At 40.9% G+C, this 23,566-nt stretch overlaps 1 protein-coding gene across 6 annotated transcripts in view; it reads right to left on the bottom strand.

Annotated features, from left to right (window-relative positions):
* Nucleotides 1-23,566, bottom strand: part of FGFR2 (fibroblast growth factor receptor 2) — an 80,176-nt gene that overhangs the window by 13,902 nt on the left and 42,708 nt on the right. For 3 of the 6 annotated variants that reach the window (XM_086616673.1, XM_086616670.1, XM_086616671.1), the window contains 4 exons: nucleotides 15,740-15,930; nucleotides 13,211-13,355; nucleotides 10,841-11,037; nucleotides 2,220-2,371 (listed from right to left, as the gene is read on the bottom strand). In XM_086616673.1, coding sequence (XP_086472799.1) covers nucleotides 2,220-2,371; nucleotides 10,841-11,037; nucleotides 13,211-13,355; nucleotides 15,740-15,930 — 685 coding nt within the window. Of the gene's footprint in view, nucleotides 1-2,219; nucleotides 2,372-10,840; nucleotides 11,038-13,210; nucleotides 13,356-14,726; nucleotides 14,875-15,739; nucleotides 15,931-23,566 lie in introns of all 6 variants that reach the window. The other 3 variants (XM_086616668.1, XM_086616669.1, XM_086616672.1) reach the window with 2 other exon arrangements.

The raw sequence follows: 23,566 nt of genomic DNA, 5'->3' as shown, positions 1-23,566 counted from the left end.
ACTGCAAGGAGATGAAAGAGAAGCTTCTTTGCGTGCGTTGCCATGTGGTCTCTTTCAGGCAGCTGATGATTTGTGTGGCAAAGGGTGGTATTAAGAGCAGGGGGATGTTTTAAATATTATTAACTCCTGTGATATAACAGCACAATGCAAGCGGAAAGGAAAAATCAAACATGCTCTCAGGCAGCTTAATTTTAGCTCAAAATGTCTTTTGTGGAGCATATACCTGGTTGCAAAACCTGCTCAGCAGTAACAAACAGATGCAGAGATGTCGATCTCAGCTTCAGCAGGATAAAGACATAAAATGAAAAAGAAACTTCAAAGCCCCTGGGCAGAATCTTTTCGGTTCCAGCTTAAGTGCTTAAGGGCCAGATTCAGGCCTCTTCCCTTGCAGAGAATATCATCCAGCTCCAGAAGCAGCACCATGGCAGAAATCAGCGAGGGTGCAAACGATATCCAGCGTAGGGGCCAGATTCTGATAAGTATTTTCATAACCAAGTTCTTACACTCTTGACCATGGTCAAAAGCAGGATTCACAGGTATGATATACGTAGGCACTTGGTTTTAAAAGCATGGACTTCTGTCTTCCTCCATGAAACACAGGGAGAGATTGTCATACCATCAACAGAATAGTGTTAGACCAGGGCTAAGTGGTTTGAAAATCCCGCTTATCTGCCCAGGCACAAGCCAGAAGCAAGAGGTGGTTCCTCCCGAGGGCAGCCCGCAGACTCCTTGTCAAACGCGGTCTGTGCCTCGGTGAGAATTCCTCAAGCTGTTTTGGATCAGTTTCTAAAGCAAACGCGCGTTTAAAAAGGTGCAAAGACTGAAGGGCAGCATATGCTATGCTGAGGTCATCCTGCGTTTTCTCCAGAACTAAAACTGAATTTAGGATCTTGGCAGAGAACAAACATTTGCATTGGAAACTGGTTAATTTATGTGCTATTGCCCTGCTAGGACTAAAGTAACAAACCCCTCATTGTGTGCCTCCTGCCCCCCAACCTAATAAACTGCCTCTAAATAGCCTCTTTTCATTGCAAATCTGCTCCACCTACATTTGTGCTGAATGCTGGTTTTAAATGTTTAGTACTCTAAAATTTTCCACGTTTAGTGTATCCCCTCAGGGTACGGGCTGACAGGAGTACGTATACAGGCCCCCACTGTTGACTAGAATACTGCAGGTGGCAATTACAGCATTCTGCACTAGTTTTCAGCTACATCATTAAAATAATATCCAGAACAGTTGTCAGAAGGTTCAAAATGACAGCTCTCCTCTCCAAAAGTTACAACGCTGAACTTTGAAAGAGAACCGTTCATGATAAAAGGTGTTATTTTCTCAAAGCCACCTGAAGACTTCTTAAAGTTAGTACTAACTTTAGGTAGAACCGTGATTATATCTTATGTACCTCTTTTACATGTCGTTTATATTAAGAAATATGCTTACAGCTTTAATTAGATTATTCAGCAGCTTATTTTGCACATTAGTCAACAGACTTAGAAGAAAATATTATGTAGCCATATGAATTTGCATATATATTTGCATATATCGAGATTCAGTATGCTTTGTTGAAACCTAACACTTTTAAGCCACAGAATTTATACATATATGTAAACAATATGCAAAGTGTCCCACTAAATCAAAAACCACCATCTCCATTAATACAGGCTAACACAAAATCAACACAAAATCCCACCCAGAAGGTCCTGACAGAAAGAAAAGATTGTCTAATACTATATTCTAGACTTTATCTCCTAGATGATATTTTATTACCTATTTTATAAATATTAAACAATTAAGTTCAATATTTCAACTAAGAAACATGGTTTAACACACAGAGGTATTGCTCGGGGAAATCTCAACTGCCCTTCAACAATGCTTGTACGTGGACATCTCTCCCAGTCTAAATCATATATGTTTTGAAATCACATTTCAGATTCACTCCTTTTGTAACAGAGGAGTTACATTTCAGCAGGGAATCTGAAAACCTACCAGAACTCTGAAAATAAAATCAGAACAATAGGCAGCGAAAATTCAGTTTCTATTTTAAAAAAGACTGATTTCTGATAATCTAATTGGCTCTTGATCTTCAGAGAAGGTTCAGGTAATTGAGATTTTCTTTAGTTCTAAAGAAACCCCGGGAAACATCAGGAAACATGTTTCCTCTCATACTGCGTTACGTATTTCAGACGTGCGTAGGCAGTGTTAAGAGAATCAGGCTACGTACTTATCTCTTGGAAACTCCCATTTTGGGTCTTCTGGCAATTCATACTCCGAGACTCCTGCCAGCATGGGGGCATCAGCAGTAGAGGACAGGCGAGTAGTTATCCTCACCAGAGGCGTGTTGGAATTCATGGAGGAGCTCGAGTCGGCTGACACCTGTTGTTGCAATACAAGATGCAAAAAAAAAAAAAAAAAGGTAGAGATGTAATCTTGACCCAACGTCTGAAAAACAGCAGTACCAGGGTAACCAAGCCAGCTCAGAACAGTGGTATTAGGAAAAAGGGGCTGAATCTACAGTTTTGTTTCTAGCGCCTTATTCTCATACATTTACCCTCCTTGTAAGCACAGTACTCCTTGCTGCCAAGGTTGCAATTCTGTCCCATAGGTTGAAAATCACATAAGTTTTAAATACATTCACTCAGAAGATAAATTAAATAAACTTTCCCTCAGTTTGTCTATCAAATTAATATTTTTTTAACCAACTGAGAGTATTTATATCACCAGAGAACTAAGTGGACAGCTTATACTGTGAGCAGAGGTTACCAATAAGCTCTTTTCACTCACTAACTTCTAGTTGTCCATGTCATCATTTCTTTTCCCAAATCAGCACACAATTTACTATTTTTTGGTGTTACTATTAAATTGAAATTTACAAAAAATGGTATTTTTGCAAAGGCTCAAGTACATCTCATCAGCACCAATGATCAAGATCATATGCTTACTACTGTGTAGGAAATGCTGGATTCTCTCACATATTTTCTAAGCGTTCAATACTGAAAGCATCAAGAAGCTATCACAATAATTGGGGGATATTTAAGCTTTCAATTGATTACATTCTTAATTAAAGATTCTGCAGACAATGTGGAGATAAGCTTATAAAAATTATTTAAGGTCCAATGCTTTAAAACATAATTCACTTTGGAGCATGATTTCTCATCGGCCTCAACAACAATACATTTTCCTTAGAGCATCAAAGGTGTTTGACGACAGCTGCTTTGAAAGAGGAAGCAGCTATTCTATCCAGGTAACAAAACTTGGTGTGAATGGTGTATCGTCCATGAGGCTCTTTTCTCAAATCTCCTTCTCTCTTCAGGCCATTAAGTCTTGGCCAAGCCCGAATCTGGTGGCCCAATGCAGGAAGAAGATTTCACAATGCCATCCTCACATCCGGCATCAGGAGGTGCTTCTTGGCCAGCATCGTTGGGCCCCTGCCTGAGCTGGAAGCCTGGGGCATCAGAATAACTGCCACTCTCAACCTTCACCTTCATCTTCACCACCTGGAGTCAACTTTGAGACCAGGCTTGCTTATGTAAAACAACCCCCATTTTTTTATACGTGTCTTATAGCTGGATAAAAAAAAAAAGCAATTAGAAGCAAACAGATCCTAATAGTATTAATGTGCAAATCTGACACACAGTGATAGCAACACAAAGTCTTCTTGTCTCTATGACAACTAGTAAGTCCAACTTAGTGCTCCCTTATTTTAAATCCAATTAAAAATTAACACTGTCTCAGTCCACAGAATTACTGCAGCTCCTCAGAACAGGGCTAAAAGGCTTGTGCAAATCATGCTCTTACACAATGCATTTTGATAAGACAAGGCTAAGGTGCTCAAACAAATTTCTTATCACAACTCTGACCACCTGTTGTGTTTGAGAGGTCTTTTTGCAGATTGACATCCTCAAACCCATCTCATCAAATGGGCTGGGCTTCTTGACACATTTTTCTAAGACCAGAGATTAAAACTGGAAAGAGGTTTCAAAAGGAAGAAAGTGTTAAGAATTGCCATCAAGAAATTAACCTTGGTAACCAGTTTGGCAGCTGACAGACCTTTCTTGATATCAGAAGCTCCAGCTTCTGCCTGCGAGATGCGGTGTCTATGGAACAAGAGAGTATAACTGCACAAATAAGGCTAACGTTTAAAACAGAAAGGTGGACCGCCTTCTCCCTCATTCATCCCACCATCACGAATGTTAATATTTACTTTCAGCAAACATAAGTACCTGGCACATTCCTCTAGGATACTATACGGTGACCACTTGGGATACAAACAGAAAACTACTGTTAAGGCAGATCATGTAGCTCTAAATAAATCAGCAAGTGAATACTGAACAGAGCTCTTCGAGAGAGATGCTGTCATGCCCAGCATGCCTGCTGCAGCTGCATGGCAAACCAGCATGAGAACCAAGGCTGCAACTAGACTTTTGCTTATTTTTTTGCTCATTTTAATATTTCATTATGGTTTAAAATTGAGGCTTCATGAAAGGAACCAGCTCAGCACTAAGAAACGTGCAAATCTCCACAAACAATGCGACAACGCCTCTATCCTCCACAACTTCCCCTGAATTTCATTCTTCTGTTATTTCTGGTTTCTATTTTTAAACCTCTCACCACAAACCTGCTAATAGTCTATGACCACTTCCTCCATATTTCCAAAATCCATTCACTATTCTCCAGCCATTCTACCAAGACCTTTATTCAAGTATTGATTCTTATTTATTTATTAACATTGCCTTTACTTTCTTTGCCATTATAGCCATTGTTTTCATGGGACATCAGGAAGGCATGGAATTGAAACTTCAAAATTTAGATGATATCCTTTATGTATCAGAAACAGCCCAAAAATGTTCTATGGGTTGTTTTTCATTAATATAATATTTGTATTAGACACTGTTCAGCTGTCTGCCAGAGTTTCATCTTTTCGCTAGCTCTTGCGCTCACAATTCAGCAGTCTTAGCATGGTTAAAACCTATAAATGTAAACTTGCAATAAACTGAAATACTCTGGTGATGCATTTCAAACACAGAAGTTAAATAGTAATAATGTAGAGGAAAAACAGATGAAAGAATCTGCCAGTTTCCCTTTTAATGCTACTGCACATGTTTACTTCACACAATAACCAGATGATTGGCTGGAGATGCTGTAGGTAACCAAAGTGCATTAACATGGACAGAATGATGAGAAATCCAGAGGAACTACTCAGTGCCTGGGAGAAGAAAAATGGACTGCACTCCCAGGGAATAGTCATCTCATTGATTAACTGGAGCAGTACGAGGAGTTACAGGAGCTCAAGGGCTATAAAAGTCCGCTCCCGAAAAGACAAAGCCAACCCAGGCTGGCTTGTGATTGGGGGAGATTTTCTGTTTCAAAATGGCCTTTCACCTTTTCTGCAATAGTAAAGAATTAACCTTTGAACTCATCTCTTAAGCATCTTTTCTCATTGCCTTAGAGTGAACTATAAAACAATGAAGAAAACTACCTACTCCAAGGTCAGGAGACTTGGTTAACTTTAATCTACATGCATACATTTAAGTAACAGCATATAGAAAGCCTTTTTCCAGCTTGCTGCTTTCCCCTTTTCACCTGCAACACTGCTCTCCAACCCCTTACCATGCAGGTTCAAGAGTCAGTGACACTCCTGCCATGAACCTCCACATTTCAAGTATGTGGATGCTCTTTCTGCTTTCAGTTATGCAAAGAATCAAGCACACAGGCATAACAGAGGCCATACTGAGTTTTTGCAGCAAGGTTGTTCACTGTACAGGGTCAATATACAGACTACGGGGTGACTTTTTGGGTCGACCAGGTGCCAAAAAGCAGCAGCTGAACATCTAATCAAAACGCATGAACTTCTTGGGCAATCACCCAGCTCACCAACATGTGCTGTTCAGAGAACAAAGCAGAGCCAGGGCAGAGAAGCAAGGAAGGGCACCTGATGCAGGCAAATTAGACATCTTCTAGGTCTACTCACTGTGTTGGCGACACCTATTTTAAGTGACAACACTACACCAATGAGGTATTTTGAGTGCTTAATTAAAGCAAGGAAGGCAAAAGTCAGCTTGACTTGAGCAAAACACTGTAAGGACTACTGTGGTATATGTTAACCTCAACAGGAAGGTAGACCTCCGCCATAAAATAGTCTTTGTATGCTTCCTTTCTGCTTTGTAGGAGGCCAGAACCAGGAAAAGTACCAGCCTCCAACAGATCTTTAGCTCCATATCTGCACTTCAGACGGAGAAAAGCCCACTGTGTCCAAACCTCACACACCAATGCATTATTATATCCCCATTTCAACAACATATTTTTCCTTCGGCCAACACACTGTATTTAATCAGCTCTGAGATAATGCTTTACAAGCATTTCTAAGCAGTGGAGCATTTAAAACAAACAAATCTTTGCTGGAATCTTTAAATGCCATGTGGCAAAATCAGCTGCAGAGCAGTGTGTAATTGTCTGTAATTGATTATGAAGGGTGTTTTTCTCCACTGATGATTTATACCATATCCCGAAGCCTAGATCTGTCAGTTCTGGCACTCATGCTGTGAGATTTTAGCAGCCATGCAGTGATTTCCTATAATTGTCAGTCTTTTTGAAGGCTCTGCTGTAAAAGTTAATTTGAAGTCATATGCATATCTGCATATAAACATAATTGGTAAGTAATGCTATTAGCTGCTGATAGAGATGATCCATCTGAGTGACTGGATCTAGGAAAATAGAAGGTTAAATGCATGAAACATGGTTAAATACATGAAACTGAGGATTCCTAACGTAAATACTGGTGTTTAAAACACGAGCACACAAGCACAACCCCTTCAAGAAGAGTTGTCCTGCTGAAACGCTTAAACAACAAAAGAGCAAATGAGTACTACTAGGCAAGTCAATGATTTTCATGTACAGAAATCACAAGAAACTAAAATATGTATTAAAGTAAATGCCTTGCAACACATCCTACTGCAAGTTGTGTACTGATCTTCACATTTCAGAGTCTATTCCTTAAAATGAATGATATTTTTACAGCTCAATACTACATCAAATACTATGTTAGTTTACTTGTTCCAGATTACTTTTTTTTTTCAGGTTCCAGCTGCCATCACCATTTTGAAACAGCTATTTTGCTCCGTGAGCTTAAGTCTTACTTTGAACCAATCAGTCTTTGCTCATCACAAATGTCCTCACTATATCTTTATGAAGGATTAGAATCAACAACCACAGTAGAAATAAATTAATGGGAACGTATCTAAAATACTAAGCATAAGAAATCATTCCTCCCCTATTTAAGACACGTGCATACACCTAAGATTGAGGGGGCCCAAATTTGACAGATTAACTGTGATAGCACTAATGAAATGCTCTAGTGATGACAAAGACTTTTGGTTGACTTAGAGAAAGTCACAAGAGATAGGACCTTCTATAACCACTAGAGCAGAACTGTCATTTTGTCTGGTTTAATTATAATTTTTTTTTTCTTTTAACAAATAAAAGAGTTCTGCAAAACAGATGTATATCCTATTGAAGGCTACTCTTTACCTTTTGGTTCAGTGAACCTGTCACCTAAAGCCTATATGGCAAACCAGCTTGTGATGATCAAGCCTACAAATACTTCTTACCCCTCTCTTGCAAGCTGGTACTGCCAGGCAGAACATGGCTGATGCTCCCTGCTTTTATATGAAGAAGAGGAACTGCTTGCTGGATTCCCTGTAAGCAGTTTGGATTTCCCTGTAAGCAGTTTCCATTTCGAAAAGCAAGCATCAGATCTTAGCGAGGCTGAGGACTGTAGGGGGGAGGGAACTGATAATTCCTGACTTCATCATGACCCTTCCTATGAATGCAAAAAGAACTGCATTTTGGCAGGAAAAAAAATGCCTGCATGTGGAGAATGATAAAATCCAGTAGTAGCTCAGACTAAATAGCGTACGAGAATCCAGGCCTGCAAACCAAACCATATGTTACTCAGCAAGACTCTTACCCCTCTTAGACAAGATGGCATCACAGTCATGTCAATGCCACTTCGTGAACCAGGATTATTTTCCTACCCAGATCCTTAGGGAGCTTGACCCAGTGGCAGAGAGCTTCAAAAACAATATCAGGAATTCCCCAATCTATGGCTTCATTTCACTGGAATCCCAGCAAATCCCCAGATCTCTGCCCAGCTCACACAGTCTACCTGCCACCAGCATCAACCCTGCTTGCTCTCACCCATCCTCTCAGCTCAGCCACTTTCTCTATTCCTCCACTGCACAGCACAAAAGCAAGGGAGAACCTTCTGTGACCAACACATTAACAGAGGTTTAGCGACAAAATCCCACCAGGCTTTAAACACAATCCTCTGAAATGCAAATAAACTGAAACAAGAAAATGTAAGCCTGGTGAAAGAACAAAACAAACCAAATTGAATCATCCAGCAACACACATTCCATTAAATAAAACACCTCCTGACTTATTTTTTAATTCTTGATTTGTGACAACTGACTTCTGACATCCAAAACCAGCTTTAAAAGATGAAGAAACGAAACAACTGCTGCAGCCTTAGAGACCAAGGAGACTGCTAACTGAAAATTTGAGAAATCTTCACTGGTGATGAGCAAGTTTTCAGGGAGTACCCATCTCATCCTGCCTTTGCAAGCTAATACAACTAGCGAAATGACCAGTGAAATCATCAGAACAGAAACACAGATTTCTTTTAATGCTCATAGTAGTTCTATTTTTCTCTATGAAGATACAAGAGCAGAGAGCCCTTCAATGAGAAACTCCTATTAATAAAAAAGTACTTGGGAAAATTAAGAGTAGTGAAATTTTTGCTTTGGGTTGAAATCGGATTTGCACTTTCAAACACATACCATTTAAAAAAAAATTATTCCCACTTTTAAAAGCAAAATGGTGTTTTTGCTGAGAAAATCTAGAAAACCAAAATAAATCAATAAAACCCGATCTGACAAGCATGTTATAAGACAGAGATTTTTTTCCCTCTGTGAAAACAATAGCTTTGGAGAAGGTCCACATTGCATCATTTAATGATAAATAACTAAAGTGAGGGCAGTGGTTGGCACTGCTGTCACACGCAATGAAATAACACTCTCCCCCCGAGGAGCCATTTCCAACTGACACAACTGAGCTCACACCAAACCCCAGGTATTTTTTATGCCGTCAACTTCTCTCTGAGTCATTAAGATGCTTTTATATTTAGGCAGAAATCTACTAGATGTCTTTTATCTAAGCAGCAGCTGATATCTATCTCTCTCTGGTTAAGTACACAACATTTGAAAAGCATTTTCTTTGTCCAGAAGGCCACGAGAATTTTAGCCATAGAGATGTGCAAATTTTGCTGAGGGCTTCTCATCACTCTGATAGAGGCAAAAGTCCCTCTTCCCAGTGATCTTCAAGTAAGTGAATATAATAATTAAAACCAAAAAAAAGTAGCCAAGTCAGACAAAATAAGGATCAACACTTTTGCTCATAAACCAGAGTATTTTTCAGACCAGAATAAGTTAATGTCCCCTCCATCAAAATTTCTTTTAAATACTGCGCTTTAGAGGAAGATGGCTAAAGCATTACTAGAGGGATTTCTCTGTAGTATTCCTAACCAAGGTGATTCAGAAACCCTGAAAAAAGGGTTCAGAAAAAAGTAATAATGTCCAAAATCCCAAGACCAAGTTCCACCCTAACTCTGGCTGTTTCCTCATCTAAATTGCACTTACCCATACTGAAGAACTATTGTTAAGGTATTACTGATAGTTTAATATTCTGAACAGACTGCAAAAACAACCTATTCATGGTGCAGATGGACTCAAACTAAACCCTCAGATCCAAATACCATGACCAGAGCCTGGGTCCAACCCCTGTGGATGGTCTTTATTTTGAATAACAAAGTGAACCAACACCTTAGACACCAGCACCCCTCCGCCTTGCTGGGCTGAAATCTGGGGGTAGATCTGGTGGGTTTAGAGGTCTATTCTGAAGACCTACTGCGAGAAAAAAAAATAAAATCAAAATCTATTAAACTCCAGATTCAAAAGAAACAAGTCTTTCAGGAGAGGAGAGCATGTGGGAATAGAGGCTGTTTTGGCAAGTGATGGCCTGTGACAAAGCCAAAGGCCCGTTACTTGTTCAACTGGTTTGTTGCTCATGGTATTGTCCTCTCCAGAAACACTCATTGCCAGCCACAAGCAATTGTAAAACATATTTTATGTGATGCTGTTGTGTGGATTTTAAATTCGGTGTTTGCTTTTGTTCCTCACTCAAAAGCATCAGCGTCTTAATCAAAGTGTCTGAGATCCGATACGCTATCTTCCCTATTTTTATTTTATTACAGTCTTTTTTTTCTATTTTGGGGTGGTTTCTGGATGCTTGGCTGTGAGATTCCCTCCTCTCAGTCTTCAAAATTTTTCCTGAGAAATACCTCTCTATCTGGTACCTAGTTACTGCAGTAATAGTCACCTTAGAAACATCATAAATACACAATTAAATAGGAGCCCATTCCAAAGCCCATTAAAGTCAGTAAAAATTTTTCCATTGACTTCAATGAGCTGTGGGATCAGGCCCCAAAATACTTTCAATACATTTTTTTCCATCTATAGACTGCTAATACAGAACATATTCCATTTTTTACATTTCTCCACTAGCATCCCTGCCCTGATTTCCTTGCCTCGAGACACACATTGCTGCATTAAGATGCACTCTCTTCCCACGCCAGTCTCCAAGGGGCCAGATTAAATCCCACCCCTACTGCACTTCGGTACCATTGGTACCATGCCTATTTATTCCCTTTTCCAAAGCTTTCATCAGAAGGATGTGCTGGCTTAGTTGTTTGGTAAAAGATTTTTAAACTCTTTATCTACTTTCTGTTACCTGTCTGCGCAGAGGGATTCGCTTTGTCAGCTTATGGACAGCGGGCTGGCTGCTGAAATCCGGCTTCTTGGTGGTGTTCTTCATGCGGCACAGGATGACCGTCAGCACCATGCAGGCAATTAAGAAGACCCCTATGCAGTAAATTGCTATTTCCAGGTAGTCTGGAGATGTCGGATATTCTTTTTCTTTTTCAGGAGCTGGATTGGAAGTTTTTAGGAGGGAACAATCATACCACAGAGTTAGCACAGGGTGCAAGTATAGTTCAGTACAGCGCTTGGAACAACTTGAAATGGTAAAATAGCAGCAATTTTCGCAGTGACTGCGTGACATACAGAACACTGTAAGTGTTTAGGCCATCTTGCCATCTGAGAGTAATTCCTCTTTCTAGATCACTGCTTTGACTTCTCAGTTTGCCATTAAGTGTGAGTTTAGGCATGTAGGTGTACTTATATAGGCACATACATGTGTCTGCCTAGATAGGTAGATACATATACATTGAAATATTGGATAATAAAGCATACTTTTAAGGGAAAAAAGAACACTGAAGTGTTCAAGCTACACTCAGGTTCATTTTGTTGCTCAAGTCAAAATTCAAAAGCACTTTAACGCTTTTTAATCACATAAAGACACATTTAAAGAGAAAATATTGAATTAGCTAGCCTAAAAGAAAAGCGTCTAAATTTGCAAAAAGACATTTGGGCTTGAGTCTGTACAGCCTGTTTATACAAAATTTTCTCTGGGACCTCAAAATACAGAGGGAAGGCAGGACGAATCCGTCCCTCACCACGTTTCCTAAATTCAGGTTAGAGATTTCAAGAGTGTTTCAAGGACCCGGCAGCCCAGCTGCTCAACTTGCTGCAGTTCATGCCGGGTGCCTAACTCCACTGAGGTCCTCTGAAGAGCCCAGTGTTGGATTAAAAAGTGTAATGCAAGCAAAAGCTGAGTTGCTAGCAATACGTTAATTAAGGAGCCCTCTTTTGTGAGGACTGCATATTTCAAGTAACCTCATCAGTGGTTACTAGTCTATGAGATTAGATTTTAGTGGGAGTGGTTCTACATAGCTGTTACTCTGATTGAAACCATGTTGAAATTATCTTCAAGACAGTTATATGTGCAAACACTGTCCCTAATCCCTTATCTGGGATTCAAGCCCCGGATAAACAGCATTCCACAGCAATCGGCGGTCACTCCGCAAGCAATGCACATTCAAGCTGAAATTTTCTTGTGCCTCATTCTAGGCTTATAAAAATATTTCATTCAAGAAAATTGGTTAAGAAAAAAAATGCTGTTCAAGCACTTGCCAGATGCAAACACTGCTAGCAGAAGCAAGCTCTACACAAGCACTGCTTTGCCTGCTTGGTGACAGACCACGCAGGCTCGGTGTTCACCTAAGAGTGACATGTAATGACGTTGCCTTGCCCAATATATTTTAATAAAGGGTAAGAAATTATCTGCAGAGAGTGGGAACATTTCACTCCTGTAATATGAACCTCAGCAATATGCACATGCAGGGTTTGTCCCTTCTACTTGGGATTAACAATTAATAAACGGTAAGCACAAGACGACTCAGCAAACCTCAGGTGGTTCATGTTTTTTCAAAAGAACTCCTAAGGCAGCTGCCAACAGTTATAAATGAGAAAATTTGACCAGTGTCAAAACCAACTACAGTTACATCTTCTAACAGCTGAGAACAATTTTCAGACAATAAAGCACATTGATGTTTGTTTCTTTTAAGGACAGAAACATCATCAACCCCAGAACAGCGAGACATGCTTTGCAGTAAAAGCAAATGACTACTTGTTTTCTTAGAGCATGCAATGTTTAAAGATGCACGGAGCCGATTCCCAAGATATGGAAGGCACTGCTTCTGTACATGATCCATTGGCATTAAAATTAGAATTTCCACATAAGATCTGGATAACAGGTAAAAGTGAATTTAAGTACACTAAATAGCTCAGGTATTTTGATGAGCCAGTACATAATTGTGGCCAAATTAGTTCCAAAGTTGCATGAGAAGCTTTGAATTTCCTCCTCTTGAAAAAGTTTACAATGATTAATGCTGATTTTCAGTTATCTCACTGAAGTGCTAAGGAAACGCAGCTCCTTAGCATTTCTGATGAATGTTTAACAGATGTACAAATGTTTCCATTGAGCACAATAGACATTCCCCCCCCCCCCTTTTTTTGTTGTTGTTGTTAGGTTTTGGAGTTGCAAATATGTGACAAGACAATTCACTGGCTTGAGACAACTGTGTTTAAAAAAAATCATTGTAAAAGTCCTGAGACAGAAGCTGTGCTAATTCTGCAGCAATCAACAAGGGGGGAAAAAAAAAAAAAAGAGGAAAAACCACGGAAAGAGAGCAGTGTATACCTGGCAGAACTGTCAACCATGCAGTGTGAAAGGATATCCCAATAGAATTACCCGCCAAGCATGTATACTCCCCAGCATCCTCAAAAGTTACATTCCGTATATAGAGAACCTCAATTTCTTTGTCCGTAGTGTTAACACCGGCAGCCTAAAAAAAAACAGAAGAGGGAAGCAAGAGAAAAAGCTAGACATCGAGAGAATTCTTGTGGATAGGGAGATGGAGCCACAGGGCTTTGCACTTTGTAGAGGCAGAGGTGCAGAGATGCAAAGCTCCTTCCCCATCCACAATCCCTCATCCGAAAGGCGTTTACCAACAGGTCCCAGCTCACCTCAGAAAGTAATCAACACCCTTCACCAGACCTAAACTCACCACCTAAACATGCATGCAATCAAATGACATGGAAAAATTAACCCACAAAGCTTTTTTTTTCTTCTTCTTTTTTTATTGAAAGGAAGTTGAAAGAAAAACAAAGAGAAAACAAAGTAGGACAGAATCCAGTATCCTTTACGTGTAGCTACCTGTTTCAGAGGAAAGAATTTACTATAAAAATATACTCTGAAAGGATTAAAAAAAATAGTAAATTCTGAGGACACAACTCAGTAGCTGTTTTAAGCAGCGTACAGTCCTTGCATCATCCACTGCACTACAGTTAAGTATTGTACACTGTGCAGCATTGCCAAATCTCAGTTTAATCTGAAGTCTGGTAACGTTCGGTGACTTGTTTAGAAGCACAGTGGAGAGAGTAGGAAGGTAGCTCAGGTCTTGTTCAAAAAAGATCAGTTGTAGCTCTTGGAGATGTGGAGAAAAAACAGACCCCAAAGGTTCAAAAACCAGGAGATGGAAATAAAATATGTTGCTCTAAATCTTAGCGAGTTTAAAAAAAACCCACCTTGCTAAATCTCTGGCTTGACAAGTCATTATGCACCAAAGCAAACACTGTATCAGTGATCATCCAAACTTGCACAAATAGAGTGAATCTATTTGGATTTAGATGGTAGATCTGGATCCGGAACTTTCCAGCTGTCCCAAGATGGGCACAGCAGGGCATCAGTGTCAAGGTCTATATGATGTGACGTTGGAAGTTACAAGTGACTAAACCGACCTGACTTATGCTTCACTGAGTACTTATGTGAACATTTCATATGTATTTATTACATATGTGTGTATGTATATATAAATATACACTAATTAGGTCATAATCACATTATTCAGTGAGTATCCTCTATGTGAACTGCAAAGTATGCAGCATTAACAACAAAACTGGACGTAAACACACAGACACAAAGACACCAAACACAAGACAGAATAAAGATCAGCGTCAGAAAACAGTGCTTATGGAACACACAGAATATTGTGGGAATTTTTCCATGGCTGCTGGTGTAATACCAGTTGCATCACCAAAGGAGGATTACACATATACCACAAGGCCAAAGAGTTATCCTACAAGCTGCCTGCAGTCTCCCAAAGCACCATTTTTTCCAGCTTCTACATCCAGCTTGCTTTAAAAAACAGTTTTACCTTGTATACTTGGCAGAACAGAGAGCCAGGCAGACTGGTTGGCCTCCCCTATATAATTTGAGACCTTACAAATATATTCTCCAGCGTCCGCCTCTGTCACATTGTACAGTGTCAGCACTTCAGCATTGGAACTATTTATCCCCGAATGCTAGAATAGACCAATAACACAGGAGAACAATGTCACTGCTGCCCAAAAAGGACACCAATCTGTCTACGGTCCCACCACCAACACGTCATAAGAATACGCCTTCCAATTCATAGAGGTATCAGCGTCAAAACCTTGAGGGTTTGGGGTTTGTTCGGGGTTTTTTGTTGTTGTTCGTGGTTTTTTAAAATCCAAAGCATCACAGGAGAAGTTAGAAAACAGCAGCATAGGGGGGAAAAAAGCACCTGGGCTGGTACATCGGCTGTGTGGAACACGACGGTATAGAGCTGGCTGTCCTGCCTGCCAACACGCCGAGTTTTGGCAATGCCACCCAGCTCGGAAAAGCCTTGGAGTTTCCTTGGTCAGGCTTGCTCAAAATGCCTGCCAGCAGGAACAACACCACCGACACGCCAGCGAAAAATGGTCGTCTCTGAAGGCTCAGCATCCAACAAACCCAACCCTGCCAACAAGCTTTTGGCAGTAGGTGCCACGTTACTTTGAGATAAAGAGGCTGAAGAAAGGTGAAAGAAATGGAGTAGACTCTCCCGGGTATCTTTTGGACGCGCTGTACCGAAACGTAAATGTCAATGATGTTCTTTAAAAGGGTTTTCATTCTTTTCTGAATAAGTCATGCCTGAAACATTCAGAGATAAAGGACTTCACAGAAGTAAAAAAAGAGCAAAACTGTCTATAAACTTCACAATTAGCATTTAGACTATCAAATGTTTATCTAACTCATTCTTTCACTTGTAACATAAACACTTCCATTTTCAAAAGAAGTTCAGATCTCAAAATTCTTGGATTTACATCAAATAAATTCAACACTTTAAAAAAGTCGTCACCATCGCCGGCAGCTGTAAAGCCTCACCTTTAAAACCTGAAGATACGGCAGTCCATCTGGTCCGTATTTACTGCCGTTCTTCTCTACATGTTTTATCCACTGAATATGAGGCTGAGCATCACTGTAGACTTTGCAGACAAACTCCACGTCACCTCCGACGACTGCAGAGGCATTTGCTGGAAGGCCAGCTTGGAGGATGGGTCTGTGCGGTGATCGCTCTGTTCGGGTGGGGAGGGGGAGCGAGGAGGAGAGAGAGAGAGAAATAAAGATGCATAAATAAGCAGAGCTGCCAAGAAAACTGTAAGTGAACTCGAGCCAAAAAGCCCTGTAAGCTTGTTGGCTGACTCCTCCGAAATAACACTGCAGCCAAAACGTAGAACAAAAACTACAGTTCAAAGGAGATGACTTGAGCACTACACTTGTAATATAAAGAATAGCTATTTGGGGGGAGGGGAGAAACAGTGCTTAAAAACTTTAAGCATTTTTCATAGCTCAACTCAGCAAGAAATAAGTAAAACATCATCTTTTTTTTTTTTTTAACTATTGTAATAAGTACCTCTGAGATTCATAATATTCTAATTGGATCAAACCTCCATAAATTAGGAAGAAAGATTATTGATTGAGGTGTTTGCTTTTTTTAAAAAAAAAAAAACACTAAACCAAAAAAAAAAACCCAAAACAAAACAAAACCACAACTGATTAATGTATTACAATAAACCAAACAGTATTTCTCTAAACTAGCAGCAGAAGCCTCAGCACTGAAACTCCTTGTGCGGGATGCACATACCAAACAGCTGGACTTTTCAAAACACTCTGACCAGTACTACCATGATAGCTGCTCTTACTTCACCCAGACACAGCAGCAGAAACATCAGTTCCTTCTTATTCTGAGCAGGACACAGGGAAACAAGGAGTTCTCTGGAAAACTGCAGTGTACTTGACGTGAGCCAATAGAGCTTTTCATCTATGGACTTGCTTAAGCATTTATCAAATGTTGTTGGTCAAGCTGACACCACCGAATATACCAAGCACGTCCTGTATCATCTGGGTACCCAGAGAGCCAATGCAGCCAGTGTTCCCAGTGCAATTTTGTGGATGGGATATATATATATATATATATATATATATATATATATAAGTCTTTGGGGAAAGCATCGATAGCAGCCTCACCCTCAGCTATGACAGCAAGGCAGCTTTCCATCACCCTCACTAAACCTGATCTAAAAGCTGCTAAAATCTTCTGGGTGGTGGGCAGGGCACGAGCCAGGTCCCCAGCCTCCAGTGCCACCGACAGCCTTTTTGTGCTGGAAAACGCAGGTGGGCAAAGCATAAAACCTTCTCTTATGCAATGTTTGAATGAAAAAGTCCTCAAAATGACAGCCCTGGTTTCATTATTGCCAGTGAGTGGGACGGACACTGCCACTGTCTCCAGAAAACCTTCTGGGAGCTGCAGTTTCATCAGCTGAGCTGGGAATTCACTACCTTCTTCACGCAAACTTATCCTGTCTGTTTCTTTTTATGAGAAAGTAAAGTTAATACTGACCTAAATATACATTCAACCTATGAATTAGAAGTGAAACGCCAATTGCCCAGCCCCTTCTCCCCTGCTCCAGGAATTCTTTCGAAGATAAGTAAAAAACAGTGGACCTAAATATTTATTTTTAGAGGCTGTACACTGCAAAAGCTTTGACATTACGAGCCAAATCAACTGAACTTCAAATCAAGCGTTCCTTCTTAAAACATACTCGTTTCCAATAAACTGTTTCACAAGCAAACATTGCGAGTGTAATAGCAAATAACGATGCCCATGGAACAATGGGATCTTTTATACAGTCCAATATATTTGGCACGCGGCAAACATCTACTGGGAATTTATTCACAGAGGCTACGCTGGCAGCATACTACAAAGCAGCAGTCTTATTTTACTTGTGGCAAAAGTGCATTCGTGTTGCAGTTGTTAAATTATTCCATGGCTACGTGTGTCATTTTCGAAGATCTAGGAACAGCTTAATATTTTTTAAATTTGTAAATTAGCATAGAACATACAAATTACTATTTTACAGTTCTGGAGAGAACTTTTAGTTTCTCACCTTATACTAAATAAGCTCTAATTCCATCTCTGTCGCTCCTTCATTTGGGTACAAAAACAGCAAGCAAAAACCTCTCTTTAATAGAAACCTTACACCATCTTCCAAAACTTATTACAGCTGCCTTCAGTATAAAATGAAACCTTAGAGAATGTTATTTAAAATGTTTTTTAGAAGTCAGTAGGCCTCATGTTTCATTTCTCCACATCAGGGTTTGATTTCCTTTGTGACCTTATTCTCTGCCCTTAAACAAACCAGAGAACGAGGCCTGAAACATCTTGGAAAAGTTCCTACTATGCCAGCATCAACACATGAAACGTGTTTAGTTTATCCCGATAGCCATCAACGATTTAATCTTTTATTGATGACTGTCAAACATTTCCTCTACCAAAAAAGAGGAGGCAAAGCAAAGAAGTAAAAGCAAAGTTTTTACATTCTTCGTCTCAAATTCCTTTAAAAAAAAAAAAATAAAGTGTATGCATATGTATAGTAAGACATTTGTGAAATTTCTTCTCTAAGGGTAAACATGTTAAAAACAAACTTAGCTGCCCTGCGACACATGCAGCAGTGATTAGTGTTCATCAACTCCTCCACTTCAGCAGAAGGCAGTACTCCTGTGCCCATACAGGCATTCACAGAAGAGCATAACCATCACGACACAAATGGACTTCATGACAATCCCGGAGTCCAAGGACCACAAGAAATACAGTATAACTATGGAGAAACTTGCACTAATTGCAAATGACAAGGTATAATTCTGTACAGTATCATTTCTTGGGAATAGTGATTTCAGGATGTTATCCTGTCTTCCCTATTTCTCTGCAAACCACACACATCTAAGCATGTGCTTAAGCACAGGTACTGTCAAAACCATATTCATAAATCTGACATCACTATTTAGCATTTAAAACACAAGCCGTACATTTGTAAGCAGATATCATCACTCCAACAACTGGCTACACTAATATTAGATGGAAATGGTGTGTTCTTTTTTACTAAAGACTAGCAAAAGAATCAAAGTTGCCTTTCCAAAAAAAAACAAACATTAGCCTTATACAATCTTATAACTAGAACCAGCATCATCGCTAAACTATAGTGATTATATACCTCTCTAGTTATTTAACTCAGACAAACAATATTTTCATACCATTACTGATGGTAATCAGTCTCATAGCTCTGTAGCCCTACTGATTTCAGTATTTTCCTTGCTCATTAATATTGAATCGAATCAGAATCTCAAGAAATAAACCTTTGCTACCTGATCGCTGAAATTTCAGTGTTCCACTCTCACTGCAAACACAACGTTTCAAAAACAAGTCAGTAGCATATGTTATAACACCCCATAGATTAGCTGTCTTCAAGTGTACTAAACAGTACATCATAAAGATCATAAAAAGTAGTAGATACTAATTTTATTACCATACATATTAGTTGCTTAGTGAACTACCTATAGATCCACAAAGTTTTTCATGGATAAGCCCTGCTTTCTCAAACAAATCTTCCTGGTTCAACTGAAACGTAATAGATGTTTAAAAGCTAATGCAACGGATGGTTAAAAATTTTTTAAATTGAAAAATGTTTTCTGTATTTTGATCTGAAAGTAATTGAGCCAAATTGACAACTATGTGTAAGTCTCCACATGTTAATTTCATTTTTATTCTAGTTCTTCCCAAAGTCTAACTTTATAATACATTTTAAAGAGAAAGCACGCTTAATGATGGATCCCACCTCAAGAGACCAGCTTGATTTCCCCAACTTGCAGTTTAGAAACAGAACCAACATCATCCCCATTTGAGGAGTCAATTATCTACAAAAGGCAGAGTGAAAATGATTGCTCACATCGCATTGAAGGCTACAAGCATCGAAATTTTACACCACCATAATAAAAATGCCTGAGGCTTGAGCATTTCTGCTCAGGATTGCTTGAGCAATTTTGCTTATCTATAGACAAACAGACTCGCTATCTGAGAAGACAACCGACGAAGAGACCTGCCCAATGGCTTAGAAGAAACTGTCATTCAGCCTGTTAATGTGAAAACTTCAAAATACCTTCCTCCAAGTGAGAAAACTGCAAAGAATCCAGGAAAGTTGGAAAATTCCAAGTTTCCTAAAAACCGGCACAATGGAAGGAGTTGCCCAGGAAGGTCCCAGCCCTGCAGGACACCTGGAGATGGATGGGAGGCCATCCTGCCACAGATGACAGAGGGAGAAGTGACTGGAAGGACTATCCTGGAAATGACTACTGGAGCCCACACGCTTACTAAGGCTCTTTAAGAAGTTTAAGACCCTGGACAGGTGGTTCCTACAGAAGGGCTTCATCTCTCTCTCACCCTTGGCTTTATGTCCTCCAATTTTTTTTTTTTGCTAACCAGCTGCAGTCAACACCAAGGGAAACTGGAGAGGAGAGGGACAGGAAAGACACGATGCAAACGTACAAGATGAAGACACTAGGGTATGGAGGTGGGCAATAGGGGCCAAACCCCAAGTTTCACAGCCAACAGAGCCCAGAAGATGCGATCCCACCACGCCGGTCCTAGCGCAGGGGGTGCAGGGATGGAAAAACTGCGGGAAGAGAGGCTGCTCGCCAAGCGGAGGGAAGATGTAGGGCAGGATTTGCTGTTGCCAGAGGCTGAAGTAGAGCGCATTGTGAGTGAAAGAGCAGCTCTGCCGCTCCCGGAGCGCCTTGGCAGGGAGAGGGGACAATAACCGCGGAAGGGGTGAGCTCCAGGGCCCATCCCCAGGCCAAGTCTCCTTAGCAACCTGGCTGTGCCAGGGGCTGAGAAGAGCTCTGGGAATTGTCTCTCCAAGCCTCCTTGTCACCCTAGCACAGACAGTTCAGGACCTTTCATGGGAGCTAAAAGCCAGAACCAAAGCTCATTGAAGTCAGGGGAAAAAACTCACATGGAATTCAATGGGCTTTGGATAGGGCACTTGATTCATTTAAAAAAAAAAGAAAATGAAAACTACTCTTATTTTCTCCTTTTCAATGTGCTCGTTTCCTCTTCTTGCAAATGTGTGATTCAAGTGCAGGCTAGGAAAAAAAAAGCTGAATAGCGAATGCAAGACCAAACACGAGTCCTGGGGACAAGGGAGGGATCCTCAAATAAGGGGTGGGGGGGAGAGGAGGAAAGAAAAAAGTGATCTGATTCTTTTCCACAATTTTTAATCAGACATATTTACCAGCATCCTTAATATCAGTTTTGAAACGTTACTGACACCTGAGGAGTTGTCCTGACGGCTGCCACGGAGAAGGTACAGAGGGTTCCCTTGAAGGATGCCTCTCAGCGCAGCACCAGTAATGAAGCAGTTCCAGCTGTCTCTCTGCTTAATTGAAGACAGAGACCCACCATGCCCTCTTCACTCACCCCGGCCGGCACAGCCCATTCAGCTCCAGCTGCTTATTCTGCCTGACTCCGAGCTCAGGAAGCTTTCAGCAGCAGCCCGGACTCTGCTTGGTGAAAACACTGTCCATTCCCAACCACCTTTCTTCAGATCATGCAACATCTGTTGCTTTGGAAAATGCTAATTATTCTGTAAATTATGGGTCTCAAAAGCATCCTACAGTGTTTTAGGCCAGACTGTAATCACAGCCTCTTGCCTTGGCTTTGGCTTAGCATCTCAAACTTGCAAGATTGACTCTTCAGCCTCAAAAAAAAAACCCCAAAAAACAAACAAACAAAAAAAACAGAAAAAACAAAACAAAACAAAAAAAAACACACCACAAACAAACCCAACCCAAAACAACCAACACCAACCACAAAAAACTCAATCACAGCCTTTGCATCATATGCTTAGACTGAAACATTTCTCCCATGTGTTTCACCTTCAGCCGGTACGCATTTATTGAGTGTGTCCTCTCCTATCCAACAACACGTCATGTCCAGGGGTTGTCTTGGCAGACACTTTACAGACAGCTGCATATCTACCTGACACATCTCTCCTGACCCATGGACAAGCCTCATGGAGTGAGAAGCCAGTGGCGTCACCATTTCTGGGACAACCAGAGGCCCCTCCTCGTGCCCTCTTTCAAACCATACCCATGGGATCACCAAAACCACTCCAACAGAACATGCAGTTATACGGTAACTTCTCGGGTGACCTGTGCAAGCCGCTCTGTCTCTACATTCAATTTTTGGCATCTTGGTCGAGACGATGTACATATGTGCTATTATTGCTGGCTCTGATGATGTTTTTTTGGTGGTGTGGATACCCGCCACTGGGTGAGGGCACTTACTAAAGTGACCGGGACAACCACAGGATCGGTCCCTGATCACTACCTATTTGGGCTAAATCATTAAAAGAAAGATCAAACGTTTATCAACCCCTCACCTTCCAGTGAGTGGGGACCTTTCAGATTTCTATCCTGTCTTAGCTGACAGCAAAGGAACCAGTTTGCAAGGAGAGGCACAAGGATCACTGTCCTTCTGAAAGATCTCACCTACACGAGCTGCAAACCTGGCTTCGGTTCACGAGCACTCAGAGGCTGGATTAACTATTGCTCTCTGAACCAAAGACCTCTTTTGAGGAGAGTTCCAGGACCAGCCAAGGCATGAGGAACTGCAACTCAGATTTCTCTATAAATCCAGCATTATCCAAGCTCATACAAAGGACCCGATTCGAAACTGCCCTTGCTCTCCATACCCCTAGGTGGAATGGCGTAGGAAGGGTCTAACCAAACAGATGTCAGAGTCCCCACAGGAATTTCCTCCTTCAAGGAAGCTTTCCACACACAGGCCAAGCCAAACCATGGCTTCCTTTCTCCTGCAATAAGCAATTGCTTATGGGGCCCCGCGCTCTATGAAACGCTGGAAGGAAAACACCGCTGACTCTGCTATTAGCTCCATGGCGTGGAGGAGTAAGGTTGAGTGCTGGCTGCTCTTTCAAAAGATCAGAAACCACTGAGCAGGTGTAGGCAAAACGCCTCTACTAATTAATGTCATACACTACATATACGTGAGCCAGGAGCTGAGCAGCTTCTACCAGCTGCACGTCAGTTTGGTTTCCTTTCTGCATAACATGAAGCACTGCACGTTGTTTATAGCCAATTCAGAAGAGCTGCTGAACTGTCATGTTCCATTTATATGTACATACACACGCGCCCCTCACATCATCCCTTCCTAGGTAATTTATACCCGCCAAGGCAGCATCCACAGCAAGTTAGGGACAATGCCCTCTTGCCAAATTCTGCAAAATCACATGTTTTAAGGCTACAAGGAACAACAGATCACTGTCATTAAACACTAAGAGATAAAGACCATCCCTGGCGAGAACACTTGATAAAGAACAGGAGCCTTTCAGGCAGACTAGCAGAACAGCTCACGGATCAGACCAGCATTACCAGTCAGTGCTGATGAAATCACGCCTTACAAATTTTGGCATCTTTTATCAGTAGATATTAGCCAACAAACGTTCACAGTATTCAATGTTCCTGTACAGCAGGAGTCTCCATGTACAGCATTTCCTACTGGCCCAACGCTACTTGAAGAAGTCATCTCCGTGGCCAAGAGCTCAAAGGGGCATCGCTGGAGCTCCTGGCCCCCACAACAGAAACCGGCAACGCATCTGCTCACGCAGACAGGAGCGAGGCGGGCTAACCTCCATAACCACTTTTTCAACTCCCTCTGTCCTCAAATTTACAAGACTTTTATGTAAATTCGAGGTATTTCTTTCTGCTGCTGTGTCACACGCTTCATCATTGCTCAGGACTGGGCCCAAATGTCCATCTCTGCTTTGGTCTGTGGTTCATTATCAGCAGTCAGCACAAAGC

This window comes from Tauraco erythrolophus, chromosome 9, assembly GCF_009769465.1.
Source record: "Tauraco erythrolophus isolate bTauEry1 chromosome 9, bTauEry1.pri, whole genome shotgun sequence".
Lineage (NCBI taxonomy): Eukaryota > Metazoa > Chordata > Aves > Musophagiformes > Musophagidae > Tauraco > Tauraco erythrolophus.
Note: the sequence above shows the minus strand (reverse complement) of the source record. Positions and strands in the feature narration are given on the sequence as shown.